At 37.4% G+C, this 15488-nt stretch overlaps 1 protein-coding gene across 2 annotated transcripts in view; it reads left to right on the forward strand.

The window, feature by feature from the left end:
• The window catches only part of VIRMA (vir like m6A methyltransferase associated), a 39621-nt gene that overhangs the window by 11384 nt on the left and 12749 nt on the right, over positions 1-15488 (forward strand). The window contains exons 7-17 of one of the 2 annotated variants that reach the window (XM_077810001.1): positions 34-327; positions 1639-2788; positions 3781-4272; positions 7499-7653; positions 9254-9336; positions 9968-10061; positions 10207-10751; positions 11450-11685; positions 12236-12488; positions 14163-14380; positions 15190-15322. In XM_077810001.1, the coding sequence (XP_077666127.1) occupies positions 34-327; positions 1639-2788; positions 3781-4272; positions 7499-7653; positions 9254-9336; positions 9968-10061; positions 10207-10751; positions 11450-11685; positions 12236-12488; positions 14163-14380; positions 15190-15322 (3653 nt within the window). The remainder of the gene's footprint in view (positions 1-33; positions 328-1638; positions 2789-3780; positions 4273-7498; positions 7654-9253; positions 9337-9967; positions 10062-10206; positions 10752-11449; positions 11686-12235; positions 12489-14162; positions 14381-15189; positions 15323-15488) is intronic. The other variant, XM_077810002.1, reaches the window with a different exon arrangement.

The raw sequence follows: 15488 nt of genomic DNA on the forward strand, positions 1-15488 counted from the left end.
TTTAGTAATGAGATTTATTCCTTATTTTTTCAGTGGCTGGGGAAAAGGAAGATGATGTTGATCACAGAGAGGACTACTTTGAGCCAATTTCTCCTGATAGAACATCCGTTCACCAAGAAGGTCAGTACTCGGATGAAGGGGAGGTAGAGGAGGAGCAGCCAGAAGAAGGGGAGGATGAGGAGGAAGATGTGGATGTTGAGGAAGATGAGGAAGAGGATGAGGAGGATGGCCATACAGTAGAGAGTATTCCTGAGGAAGAAGACGAGGAGGAGGAGGAGGAAGAGGAAGATGAAGAAGAGGAAGGTGAGGAGGAAGAGGAGGGTGAAGGTGAGTAATATACACAAATAGAAATGACTGAGATTATAGAATTTTTTGATGCAGTGTAGTCAAAAGATTAAAGCAGATGACTCGGAGTGAGTAGATCTGATTCTTATCCTAGCTCTACCACTGCTCTGTTTGTGTGATGTTTGGGCAAGTCACTTATCTTGTCTTTTTCTCAATGTGTAAAGAACGTGGAAGAAAGGCACTATAAATGCAAATTATTATTTATTAATAAAAACTCAGATTCTTCTATCTCAGTAACTGTGAAGGTGTATGTGTGCTTTACCAACACTATCTTACACCTTTGACTTGATAAATATCCAAATTAATTCAATGAACAAGGAACTTTAAAAATAGCTGGTATTAAACCCTGTGCTGTGACAACTCAATAATCTTTATTTTCTTAAAATATAACCCCCCCAATATTCCCTGAAAAACAAATAAAATTATAATTTTTTATACTTTTATAATTACATGATGGAGGACTGAATATTTTGGAAAGGCATTAGACTGAATTTTCAAGGATATGTGAAAATACACAGAAAGGAGAAGGGAAGGTTGATATTCACCAATGCCCAAGAACCCCCTTGTGTTCTCAGGAAAGTGACCAATTAATATATGTCTATCTGACCCAAAATAATCCATGCTTCCCAGCCTTGAAAATTGCTTAACTACTTCACTGACGCCTAACTTGCCAGGTGCGTAAAGCAAGACACCCTTCCACTGCTGCTCCATGGACCTGCTATGGTTTGTACTAATGTGCCAACATTCCAGTGGAATGTCAGCATTTCAAAGAATACAAAGGAGTTCTGTTGGCTCATAGGGACTCCAGCAGAGAAGAGCAGTCAAGCAGTGAACATTGAGAAGGACAAGAGACAACTAGGTTTATGGAAAGATTTTTTTTTAAGCCTAAATAAAATTATCAGGGAGAGATTTTTAGCAGATATTTTTCTTATCGTGTCAGCCTTTCGTAATCAGAGATGTTTAAAAGAGTAATTATGATATATGCTGCTGCTGTTACATAATGTTGTTGTCTAGAACTATCATTTTGTGGTTGGATTTCTCACTCTAGTAAACAGATTCTTTGCTTCCTGATTCATGGATGTGCTGCAGCCGCGCTCTGAGAAAGAGTAGTCTCCTAATTTTGACTTCCACATATAGTAGTAGAAAGAAATCTTTTAGTGTTTTGAATATTTTATATTTTCCAAATAAAAATTTGTATGTTCCTTTTGTACTTTGAGTAGTTCTCTGAAGTTCATAAACTGGGCTTGATATAACTGATTTATTTATTAAATTAAACTTAAAACTCTCTTGCAGGTGATGATGGCTATGAACAGATTTCAAGTGATGAAGATGGAATTGCTGATCTGGAACGTGAAACATTTAAGTATCCAAGCTTTGATATTGAATATACTCCTGAGGATCTAGCCTCAGTGCCACCTGTGACATATGAGCCTTTTGAAAGAGAGCTTGGACCTCTTTTGTACTTTAACTGTCCTTATAAGACCATATTTGAGGTTGAAGTTGGTAAGATAAAGGATCAAGATCCAGACAAGGAAAATTCAGGGCTAGTAGAAGCCTCAGTTAAGCTAACTGAACTCCTGGAATTATATCAGGAAGAAAGGGGTGCAAAATGGGTCACAGCTTTAGAAGAAATTCCAAATTTAATAACAAAAGGACTAAGTTACTTGCAAGTGAAGAACACAAAACAAGACTATATTACCCAATTAGTAGACTGGACAATGCAGGCTTTAAACTTGCAGGTAGCTCTCAGGCAGCCCATTGCTTTGAATGTCCGACAGCTTAAAGCTGGAACAAAATTGGTGTCATCACTAGCAGAATGTGGGACTCAAGGAATCATGGGACTCTTGCATGCAGGAGTTATTAATGCATTATTTGAACTGTTATTTGCAGATCATGTTTCATCTTCCCTTAAACTTAATGCTTTTAAAGCTTTGGATAGTGTTATCAGCATGACTGAGGGAATGGAAATGTTTTTAAGAGGTGGGTTAGAGGTACATGAAAAAAGTGGTTATCAGAAACTCTTGGAGCTCATACTATTAGATCAGACTGTGAGAGTGGTCACTGCAGGTTCTGCAATTCTTCAGAAATGCCATTTTTATGAGATTCTGTCAGACATTAAAAAGCTTGGTGACCAGTTAGCAGAGAACACTCCTCCCCTTCCTAATCATACGGAGTCTGAGCAGGAACCAGACCTTGGACTTGAGAGAACCAACCCAGAGTATGACAACGATGTGGAGGCGCCTATGGATATGGATCATCTTTTGGAATCTTCTAATATCAGTGAAGGAGAAGTAGAAAAACTTATTAGTCTCTTAGATGAAATCTTTCATTTGATGGAGACTGCACCACATACAATGATTCAGCCACCAGTAAAATCTTTTCCAACAATGGCACGCATTACAGGACCACCAGAAAGGGATGATCCTTATCCAGTCCTTTTCAGGTAAGAGAGCTGTGGTTCACTTTAGATACCAGCTTTGGGTACCAGAACTGGGTTCTTTTTTCAGTTTGGTACCTACGCATGTTTTGTGGACTACATAGGTAATAGAGTAAAGCAGTCACTAACGTTACTGCTAGATTTTTCGCTTTCCTAATATACCTTTAGTGGAGGCTTACAGATTGCTTTAATAAGCTTTTGGGAGAACTGGATGGTTTATGGGATTGCAGTTATGTTGTTGTTTCCAGTTCAGCCTATGTTAATGCTAACCAAAAGTTGTTACCGTCTTACTACTTATTACTCGTATTGTGGTAGCATTTACGAGCCCCGTTCATGGATCAGGGTCCACTGTGCAAAGTACTGTACAAACACTTAACAAAAAGACAATTCCTGCCCCAGAAGAGCTTGTACCTGATGGTCTCAGACTAGTTCCTGCTGTGGAGAGGCATCCATATCACAAAATCCTTCACCGTCATCTTTGGCAGCTGCAGCAGAGTGACTAAGGACTGAATGGGCAGGGTGTATGTATATTGCAAAAGATGCCTTTTAAAGGCCATTTCTATGTACAAAAAACCACAGAGAAGGAATCCTAAAGAAGTTGTGTTCTTTTTTTTAAAGAGAAATTAAGTTCAAGAACTAGCAGTATAAAAAGTTAAGGTTGAGCATTCAAGAACTCAAAACTTAGACTGTTCCAAAAATTAAAGTTTTTGCTCATTGGTGGTGATGGTCAATGTGTGGTTTTATTGTATGCATTATTTATTTCAGTGGGGATTTAATCCTCATTACATAGTTATAATTACATTGTGGAAAAAAGGTTCAGAATTCTGCTACTTCATCATGGTTCAGTATGGTTAATATATAGTTTCTTATAATATACAAAAGAATAAATTCTGGTGGTCCAAAATATAGGATAAGATACAGAGGATCTATTTTCTGTCAATGTTCTGTGTATGCAGATCATCATATGTTACAGATACTTCTGTTTTACATTTCTGCAGATACCTTCGTAGTCACCATTTCTTGGAATCTATCACCTTGCTACTCTCCATTCCAATAACAAGTGCTCATCCTGGTGTGCTTCAGGCTGTCAGAGATGTGTTGAAGTTCCTGGGACAGTCACAAAAGGGCCTCCTCTTCTTTCTGTCTGAGTATGAAGCAACAAACCTGTTGATTAGAGCGCTATGTCAGTTTTCTGATCCAGATCAAGAAGAGGGTCTCCAATCAGATGGTGCCAGTGATGATGCATTTGCCTTGTGGCTCCTGCATTCAACACAGACATTGCAGTGTATTTCAGAATTATTCTGCCACTTTCAGCGGTGCACAGCCAGTGAGGAAACTGACCATTCCGACCTCTTGGGAACACTTCATAACCTTTACCTGATTACTTTTAACCCGGTTGGAAGATCTGCTGTAGCTCATGTGTTCAGCCTTGAGAAGAACCTCCAAAGTCTTATTACTTTAATGGAATACTATTCCAAAGAAGCTTTAGGGTAATTGTATTTTTGTGTTTACTCCTTATTTGAATAAATCAGCTGTCCTCTTTGTAAAGAAATAGATGGCGTAGAAGACAACAAAAGAAAACCTTACGCTTTGATGGTTTTGCAGAATTACCATTGATTCAAAATAGAATTACAGCATAGAAATTGCAGACATCTTTTGAAATCAGATATCTGTTAGCATAGAAACTATATAGTCATCAAGAAAAATGTTTGGTTGTTTCACTATAGGTCAGTTTTTTAAAAAATTATAAAGTATTAGGCAGTGTTTTATCCAAGTTTACTGTTTGCCTGTGAAACCATTTATAGAATCGTAGGGTTAGAAGAGACAGCAAGGGTCATCTAGTCTAACCCTCTGCCAAGATGCAGGATTTGTTGTGTCTAAACCATTCAAGATGGGTGGCTATCCAGCTTCCTTTTGAAAACCTCCAGTGAAGGAGCTTCAACAACCTCTCTAAGCAGTCTCTTTCCTTGTCCTACTGTCCTTACAGTTAGGAAGTTTTTCCTGAGATTTAATCTAAATCTGCTATGCTGTAGTTTGAACCCATTGCCTCTTGTCCTGCCTTCTGTGGCAAGAGAGAAGAACTTTTCTCCATGTTCTTTTTTTTTTTTTTTTTTTATGGCAGTCTTTCAAGTATTTGAAGACTGTTTTTATGTTCCCCCTTAATCTTTTCCAAACTAAACATACCTAGTTCATTCAGCCTTTACTCATATGTAGGTCCCTACCAAATTCACGTGCATGAAAACACATCACGGACCATGAAATTTGGTCTCCCTCTGTGAAATCTGGTTTTTTATGTGCTTTTAGCCTATACTATATGGCAGTGATTCTCAAATTGTGGGTTGGGACCCCAAAGTGTGTCATGACCCCGTTTTAATGGGGTCACCAGGGTTGTCTTAAACTGCCTGGGGCCAAAACTGAAGCTTGAGCCCCACAGCCCATGGCTGAAGTCAAAGCCCGAGGGATTCAGTCCTGGGCAGCAGGGCTCAGGTTACAGGCCCCGGCCTGGGGTTGAAGTCCTTGGGCTTCAGCTTTGGCCCCCTCCAGGATGATGGGGCTTGGGCTTTCGCCCTCCCACCCAGGGCAGTGGGGCTCAGGCTTCAGTCTCTTTCTCCCCTTTCACTCCTGGGTCATGTAGTAATTTTTGTTGTCAGAAGGGGGTCATGGTGCCATGAAGCGTGAGAACCCTTGCTTTACAGATTTCTCGGTGGAGACCAGTGTTTCTCAAATTGGGGTCTTGACTCAAAAGGGAGTTGCAGGGGGATCACAAGGTTATTTTAGGGGAGGCTGTGGTATTGCCATCCTTACTTCTGCACTGCCTTCAGAGCTGGGTGGCCCTCCCACCCAGGACAGTGGGGCTCAGGCTTCAGTCTCTTTCTCCCCCGCTGCCCCCGGGTCATGTAGTAATTTTTGTTGTCAGAAGGGGGTCATGGTGCCATGAAGTTTTTCTTCCCTGAGTGTAGCACCGTACATTTGTCTTTGTTGAATTTTATTGTGTTGTCTATAGCCCAGTTCTCCAGTTTATCAAGATCCCTCTGAATTTTATCTCTATCCTCCAAAGTTTTGGCAACCCCCCCAAGCTTTCTGTCATCTGCAGATTTGATCAGTATGCTCTCTGTTCCTACATTCAGGTAATTAATAAATATGTTAAATGAGACTGGACCCAGAACAGATCCCCGTGGAACCCCACTTGAAACCTCCCTCCAAACCCACATCATTCCATTCATAGTTACTTTTTGTTTGCAGTTGTTTAACCAATTATATGTATCCACTTAATGGTAGTTCCACGTAGCTCACGTTTCTTCAGTTTACTTACCAGAATGTCATGTGGAACTGTGTCAGAAGCCTTGCTGAAGTCCAGGTGTATTATGTCCACCACATTCCCCCTATCCACCAAACCAGTTACTTTGTCAAAGAAGGAAATCAAGCTGGTTTGGCATGATTTGTTATTAGTAAATCCATGCTGGCTGCTAGTGGTCACCCCTTCATCCTCCAGGTATTCGCAAATTTAATGTTTTAAACATTGCTCTATTAGCTTCCCAGGAATCAAAGTCAGGCTGACTGGTCTATAGATCCCCGACTCCTCTTTCCCCCGCTTTTTAAAGATGGGCACTATGTTAGCCTTTTTCCAGCCTTCTGGGACCTCTCCTGTCATCCACGAGTTTAAATATTATTGCCAGTGGCGCCAAGATTTCTTCAGCTAATTCCTTCAATACTAGGGTGACCAGATAGCAAGTGTGAAAAATCGGGATGGGGGTGGGAGGTAATAGGAGGCCATATTTAAAAAAAAAAAAAAAGCCCCAAATATTGGGACTGTCCCTGTAAAATTGGGACATCTGGTCACCCTCTTCAGTACCCTCGGGTGAATAGCATCTGGCCCTGGTGATTTGAATTCATTCAAATTGGTCAGAAGATCTCTGACGTGATTTTTACTTTTCCCAATATGCATCCCTACCCTTTATTGTCTGTGGTAATTTCACTAGTTGCCTGGTCACGTTATTTTTTGTGAGAAGACTGAAACAAAGTCGACACTGAGCAGCTCTGCTTTCCTATCATCTTCTGTTATCAGCTCTCCTTCTCCATTGAGCAGTGGACCTACACCATCCTTGATCTTTCTTTTTTGTCTGACGTATTTGAAGAACTCCTTCTTGTTGTGTCTAACATTACTTGCCAGCTGAAACTCATTCTTTGCCTTGGCTTTCCTGATTGGAGACTATATGGTACAAGAGATGATATCTCCCCCCCTCCCCCCATCACAAGTTTCCCCAAATCTTGAAAATGTCACTGTTTTTCTGGAGAGACTTATGACTTGAGGAGCAGATTTGTTTATTCCTTTCTTGAACAGCACTAGTGAAGCAGCATAAGAAAATATACTCACTGTTTGCTTGAATATAGCCAATGCTATCCGTTTCCCTTTTCTTTGAGTACTGAAATTTCAAAAGGGGAAACATAAGAAATGTATAAACTATATAAGTAGCAATTACTGTAAAAAAAAAAAAAACAAACAGACCAGATATTAATTATATTTTGATCTCTTGCCAATTGTTTTAGCTTTCAAAAACTTCTATAAAGAGAGAGTGATTTTTATTCCACAGTATGAAAATTCTGTAGGTGAACTTGTAATGAAGATAGAGTTCTGCAGGCAGATTCATAAAATCTATCAAGTATCCAGTGTGCTAGTCTAGAATTTAAGAGGAAAATCCTGTATCCTTCTTTCAGTGACTCCAAGTCCAAGAAGTCGGTTGCCTATAATTATGCATGCATACTTGTTTTGCTGGTGGTTCAGTCTTCCAGTGATGTCCAAATGCTGGAACAGTACTCAGCGCCTTTATTGAAGCTTTGTAAGGCAGATGAAAATAACACCAAATTGCAAGGTACAGTATGTGTCATTATCAAGTGAATTGTTCAGAATGTATAGAAAATTTTTTTGTAGGTTGGTAATTAGTACTTCATGATCATCTGGTTTTGACAATGGGTATAATGAAGTTCCCTTTTTAGCTGTGTATGATTAGGTTGAGTCATAGAAAAGATGTATAATTTTTTCTGTTATACTAATATGAGTTCTTCAACTTGAGTAGCTTCCAAGTTTATATTTTATGTAATATTCATTACCAAGAATATCTGATAATTGCAAGAAATCTGCACTCTTTGTTGGAAATACACCTCTACCCCGATAGAACGCTTTCCTTGGGAGCCAAAAAATCTTACTGCGTTCTAGGTGAAACTGCATTATATCGAACTTGCTTTGATCCACCGGAGCGCGCAGCCCCGCCCCCCCCAGAGCGCTGCTTTACCGCGTTGTATCCGAATTCGTGTTATATCGGGTCACGTTATATCGGGGTAGAGGTGTAATTAGGAAGGGAAGATTTAGCAAAAATAGGGAGTCAGTGGCTGATTCTTACTTTGGCTGTTTTTTAAAATTTTTCTCCCACCAGCCCAGAACTCTGGGCCCCTCCAAACATAAAAGGCACCACTAGAAACCAAAAATTTTCAATACAAAACTTTTAGTTCATCAGTTTTTCCAGTTACCAGTCTCTTGCCCAAAGACAGATGTCACTCTACCCAGTCATATCATGAAATCCTTCATAAACGATTCTTCAGCTTCCAGCTATTCCACCTGTGAACCCCCAGACTGGCAGGTTAACAAATCCAGGTTGTTGTGGACCAAGGAGGGAAGTGAACACCAGAGTTGAGGAACTTTGATGGAGAACGCCCTGTGGCTGGGTATGGGGTTTATTTGGGCATTTAAGGAGCAGAAGATTTTGATTTGGTTTGTAATTACCAATTTTATATGACTGTCTGCGTGAAAAGAATGTGCTGCTGTTTTGGTTCTGAATGGCTTTGGCATTGTATTTTTAAAGGAAATTGGGGCCCCTAGAGTCCATGAGGGGTTTTCTTTAGAGGTGTTTGTTTAATTTCAAATAAATAAGAAAAAAGCATTTATAATTTAGTTTTACATACAAAGTGATCACAAATTGTTTACGTGTATGAGTAGGAGTAATGAAAACAGGGACAGGAGTGTTTCTAACAGATAATAACGTGTATTGATATTGTTTCTAGAACAAACCTCTTCATTAGGGACATTCCCCACAAGAATATTCCTAGAAAGGGAAAAATGCCTTGCTAATCTAGCACTGTTCCAGGTGTTCACTTTCATTCCATTTAGAAGGTGATTAACCATAAGATGGTCATATGCCAAAAAATCATTTCAGCACCAACTTGCATGAGCTGAATACTATAGCGTTCAAATCAGATGCATGTCCTGCCTTAATGTGATTTTTTTTTCTTCCTCATTATATTAATGAAGATCATTAAAATCCCTTCTGCTTATGATTCTTACTATGGCTCATACCTAGCAAATTTCATCTAAGTGCATAGCATATTCTGTATCAATTAAAGCACGGGTTTATAAAACAAATACAATTCTAATTTATGACCTTTCTGTTCACCAAAATATTCTGTCTTGTTTTTTAGAGCTCTGCAAGTGGCTTGAACCTTTGAAAAATCTTAGATTTGAAATTAATTGTATCCCAAATCTCATTGAATATATTAAACAGGTTAGTAAAATTTTTGATACAGATGTTACTTTGTTTGGGAATGTGATATTAAAAGCTTTTGCCTATGCAATCAATCTCTGCTTCCATTCTTGATGTCTCAGTCCAACATTTGCAAAGTCTGTGATTTCCATAGCAGATTGTGATGCCATTGAAATAGAAGGAAGGAGTAGGCTGATTATGTAAGAGGAAGCAGTCTTAAAAGTTGCTAACAATCTGGCAGTTATCTCTGATAGAAGATGACATACGGAATTTAATGCGACAGTTTGAAGTGTTTTCCTAAAGTATTGTATGTTTGTAAATTTTGACAGGGCTTTTTCTGCAACTGAAGAGCATCACTATTTGGCAGCTTCATTCATGCCCATGAGTAGAACATAGACAGAGTGAAGCAGGTTTTTGAAGAGCTGGAAGAGTGAATGTCAATAAGATCCAGCTTTCTTTAATGATCCATAGCCGTTCTGACTCTTCTGTCTTTATAACAAATAATGGCTTTAATTTTTTTTTTTATATTGTGATGGCTAAATAGTCTTCTGACATGATGTAGATTAGTAAAAAAGGTTAGTGTAATGTATCAAGCATATCTTAGTTGAAAATTAGTCCATTGTAATATATGTTCTTTATTATTTTTTAATAGAATATTGATAGTTTGATGACACAGGAAGGAGTTGGTCTTCTTACTGCACTCCGTGTTCTTTGTCATGTTGCATGCCCGCCACCTCCTGTTGAAGGTATATTACAGATCACTTCCTGATACATAAAACCCAGTCTTCTAAGTATCTGTTATTTAATCACACCTGATAAAGTCTGATTTAAATATAATTGATATGAGATGTGTGAAAGTTAATTCCTCGTTCCTCCCCCGCACTTTTACAGGTCAACAGAAGGATCTTAAATGGAACCTTGCAGTTATTCAGCTCTTTTCTGCTGAAGGAATGGACACTTTCATTCGTGTTCTGCAAAAGTTGAACAGCATTCTTATTCAGCCTTGGAGGCTCCATGTCAACATGGGAACCACACTTCATAGAGTTACTACCATTTCCATGGCGCGATGTACACTCAATCTCCTTAAAACCATGTTAACTGAGCTCCTGAGAGGTGGATCTTTTGAATTTAAAGACATGCGTGTTCCTTCAGCACTTGTTTCTTTACATATGCTTCTGTGTTCTATCCCTCTCTCAGGCCGTTTAGATAGTGATGAACAAAAAATTCAGAATGACATTATTGATATTTTATTGACCTTTACCCAGGGAGTTAATGAAAAACTTACAATCTCAGAAGAAACTTTGGCCAATAATACTTGGTCTTTAATGTTAAAGGAGGTCCTCTCTTCAATTTTGAGAATTCCTGAAGGATTTTTCTCTGGACTTATACTGCTTTCAGAATTGCTGCCTCTTCCATTGCCCATGCAAACAACTCAGGTATGATTTTAATTAAATTAGCAATTTAATAAATATTGTCCATACTTCCTTTAAAGATCATGTTCTTGTTGAGGAGAAGACCGAGGTGAATAAAAGGGTCGATTGAGACTTATAAAAAGGGATTTGTAATCAAATAGGTTGTTTTGAGGTATATTTAATTGTTCATCAGAAATGAATTTGTGCATGTTTTGTGTTAATTTTAAACTTCCCAAATAAGTGGAGGTTTGTAGTCAGTCTTATATTGATTTTGTCTGTTATTTAACTAGCTAGTTTTCTGGTATCCCATTATATTACTTAAATTATTAACTTTGCAGCTTTTGTATCCAAAACTAGGAGCTAAAATGGCTGCATAGAGATGTTTGGACTTTTCAGTGTACATTAGTACTGGAAGAGGTGGGAGTTTTAATATTCAATTTTGATGTTTAACAAAAGAATAAAAATAAACAGCCTCATTGTGATTGTGTTTACACTGGTGTGAGGTTAGGCTAGGCCCCAAAGGAACACCTAATCTGTTGAGATGACTATTAGTTTAATTTGCAGTTTAGGGCCAGATTCTGTCTTGAGATACATGCTTGCAAATCTCATTGATATCACTAGACTTGTGGGCAAGTATCTGAGGAGGGCAGTATTTGGTCCTGAATGATTTTCTTCTGTAAAGCAAAAATCTTTTAAAGAGCCTGTTTATACTTTTTCCACAGGTTATTGAACCACATGATATATCGGTGGCACTCAACACCAGGAAACTGTGGAGCATGCATCTCCATGTTCAAGCCAAATTGTTACAAGAAATAGTTCGATCATTCTCTGGTTCAACTTGCCAGCCTATTCAGCATATGCTGAGGCGTATTTGTGTTCAGTTGTGTGACTTGGCATCACCAACTGCTCTTCTTATTATGAGGACTGTATTGGATCTGGTTGTAGAAGATCTACAAAGGTATCTTTGTTCTCCATGGCACGAAGATTTTTTTTAATAGTTGTTGAATTCATCCCTGTTTTCTGCAGTTATTTTCTTAGGTGAAGAACACTGAATTTTAGATACATTTTTAGTCCATTACAGACGTGGATTGAGTATCCTGTGTTGCCAAACAAGCAAACAATATATTATTTTAATGTAAAGAATTTCACATTATTGTATGTTTATAGGAAATATTTGGGAGAAATTGAAACTAAATTATGAGTAGTATTTAAAAACATCTATCTGTATATGCTTAGGTGAATTATAATTTGTTAAATTGATAATAATGAGTTTATATGCAATATAACCATCCAAGTAATGTAGTAGTTGTGGTAGTTTTCCAGAAATATAAATTAAGATAGAAATTTCTAAATATGTTACATCAATTTTAAACATTTAAATTATGGTTTTTGCTTAAAATACAAACTTTTAAATCTACTAAAATGAAGATGGATGTACAATATAGTTAATTTAATAACTTCCTAATATGTAGGAACACTGCTTTTAAAGTGCATTGATATTGTTTCAGCAGTACAGAAGATAAAGAGAAACAGTACACTGGCCAGACTACCCGATTACTTGCTTTACTTGATGCCTTGGCTTCACACAAAGCTTGTAAATTAGCCATTTTGCATCTAGTTAATGGAACTATTAAAGGCGATGAAAAGTATGCAGAAGTTTTCCAGGAGCTGTTGGCTTTAATGAGATCTACTGGGGACAATGTTATTCATCAGCAATGTGCTGAATATGTAACATCCATTTTGCAGTCTCTCTGTGATCAGGTATTTTATACAGTTAAAATAAAAATTACTGTGTATTTATAAATAATCTGGTGTGTATGTGTGTGTGTGAGAGAGAGAGGGGAAAACAGTAGTACACAAATTCTAGATTGCTGTGGTTATGTGCCACTGAAAAGGATTTTCTTTACATTTGCAGTAGTGTCTTGAATGTTATATGTAATCTTGATGCCTTGATAATTTGAACATTCTTAATTTCTGTTCTCAGATGGGAAATGTTGTGATAATTTTATCAGTTCTTGTACTGCCCCTTAGTTTTTTAGCACATTCTAATGTTCATGATTTGTTTTTCTTAGGGTACGAACTCTGTGATGTTTGCACTTAGGTGTCTGTTTTCCAAAAAAAAATGTTAGGGAAAATTACTGTTAAAATTTTGTGGGGAGAGTTAGATTTATATCATATGATGCAAATAACCATTGATGGCTGTTCACTGGCTTCTTTGAAATGGGTTTGTTCTAAGTGCTGATCTCAGTGAACAGGTGTCCACATATACAAAAACCACTTTTGCAACCAGAACCCTTGTTTGGCATTAGTAGAGACCAAGAACTGAATGGACATGGAGACTGAATTATCCTCTTCACATGAAGATTTTGGCACATGAATGGCATAGGGGAAGCTCACGCTGACTTTGCTTTACCTGATCAATGAATAAATAGATCTCTTCCTCCATGGTGTCAGCCTGAAGCCTCTTACAAACATAAATACTAGTCACATGCTGTTAGCATAAAATTTCAGCATTAAGAAAATCAGTCAGGTAAAAATAGTCAGTAAAATAGGAAATTTAATCTGAAAACTTCATATTTAAGAAATAGACCATTTAGGGACAAACCTTCAGTTAGGTACATGCATACATTTGCATGTGTGATTTATGTGCAGACACCTTGAGTTGTGTGTACAAAGGAGCCTTTGTGCATGCTTAGTCAGTAAAGAGGTTAATTATCCATTTGTTTTTATACATCATGTGTCTTACCTTATTTTGTGTATCATGAATTCTTCAATATGCAGGAATCAGCATGGTTTTAACCTTTCCAGAAGGTATAAGCAATTCTAAGACTTATCTCAAATTATTTATCATGGTTGATTTAACTCTTTTTTTGTGACAGAGAGGGACAACTCGAATGAAAATTATATATACGCTATACTTTTTTAATATTTATAAAAATATATAAAAGTGTGTGTATCTATCTATATATTTTTATATATATAAAAAAAGTACAGTGTCCCTGTGCATGTTTGTCTCGTCAGCCCTTTCATGTTATGCAGCTCTATCTCAGTCAACACAGCAGATGTTTAACAAATCATTCAAAAACAATGTTCTAGCAGTACTCTACAGTAATATCTTAGCCAGCATTTTCATCCTATATATCTTTAACAAAACCGTAATTGTTTGTATCACTTAAACACTCCTTTTTTATTTTGGATTTCTTGTGTTGCTTACCAACCAGTAAAACAATAAACCTGACAATTTGTATTTTAATTTTGAATACATTCTTTCAAAAATCCAATACACTTTAAAGTTTCTAAGTAGCTACTGAGCAAATCCATTGTTTTCTTCATGAACATTAAAGTAAATAGCCTAAATGCATGGTCAGTGTTTACCATCTCTACACATAATGGATATTTTAATGGTTATAAAGTAGTCATGGTTTCTCTTTACAGGACATTGCACTGATTTTGCCAAGTTCCTCAGAGGGATCTGTTTCTGAATTAGAACAGCTCTCCAATTCATTACCAAGCAAAGAACTGATGTCCTTAATCTGTGACTGTCTGATGGAAACACTTGCTAATGCAGAGACCAGTTATAATTGTCTCCTGACATGTATCAGAACCATGATGTTCCTTACAGAGCATGATTATGGATTCTACCACTTAAAGAGGTACTGTTTTATAAGTGATTTTGAATGACCTTTTATCATCTAGAATTTTAAAATCAGATCAAGTTTTTGAAACAAAGATGTAGAGAGAGAATATTTTTATTCTGACATATTATTTGTATTACAATAGTGTCTAGTGGCGCCAAACATGATTGGAGTCCCACTGTGCAAACACATAAGGTAGTTCCTGCTCTGTAGAGTTTACAATCTAAATAGGTAAAACAGAAAAAGGTGGGAGGAAAATCAGAGGCACAGAGATGTGAAGAGACTTAATGACGGCCACACAATAGGTCAGTGACTGAACCAGGAATAGAGCTCAGCTGTTGTGAGTCCCAATGGAGCATTCTAGTCACTGAACTAGTTGTAGTTATCATTTTGGGGGTGGCGGTGCAATTTTTGTTTCTTGGTTGCCAAAAATATTAAGATACTAATTTCCTGTGCCGAAAGACTTCATGCTGAGAAAAACTTAAATTTTTCCATAATATGGAAAAATTTCAAGCGGGACAGTTAAGAGATAATGAGCTTTGACTAGATGGGTATTGAGCTGCTAGTAGCATCTTTTTGTTCTCTGTCATCAAGTGGTGGTGTGTTTTTGAATAATATTTCCTTAGTGAGAATGGATACACAGTGGCTGTCACGCTGCATCACAGGAGAATTTTAGTTAAATCTGTTTACACAATATTCTGTTACTTCGATTATTTTCCTTATATGCAACTTTTTTTTTTAACAATGAAATAAAATGCAGCAATTGCGAGATGTGGTATAAACACTAAGTAATTCTCCCCCCACCCCCCTTTTTATTATGAAAACAGCTCTCTAAGAAAACGCAACCATGCTCTGTATACCGTATCAAAGCGAGTAATAAGTAGCTTTAGTAAGGATACAGGTGAACTGGCCTCTTCTTTTTTGGATTTTATGAGACAAATTCTAAACTCCGACACACTGGTAAGTGATTATATGTTGAACACTTTTCAAATGTTTTAGAAGCACTGCTTTTGTTACAGATATCAGAGGTGATGTAAAAGTAAAAACTGCTGGCTCAGAAGACATTTGGCTGTGTAGTTTTGGATATAATTTTTTTCATCAATAATTTAGTGCATCCTTTATCACT

The sequence above is a fragment of the Eretmochelys imbricata genome, chromosome 2 (genome assembly GCF_965152235.1).
Source record: "Eretmochelys imbricata isolate rEreImb1 chromosome 2, rEreImb1.hap1, whole genome shotgun sequence".
In the NCBI taxonomy this organism is placed as follows: domain Eukaryota; kingdom Metazoa; phylum Chordata; order Testudines; family Cheloniidae; genus Eretmochelys; species Eretmochelys imbricata.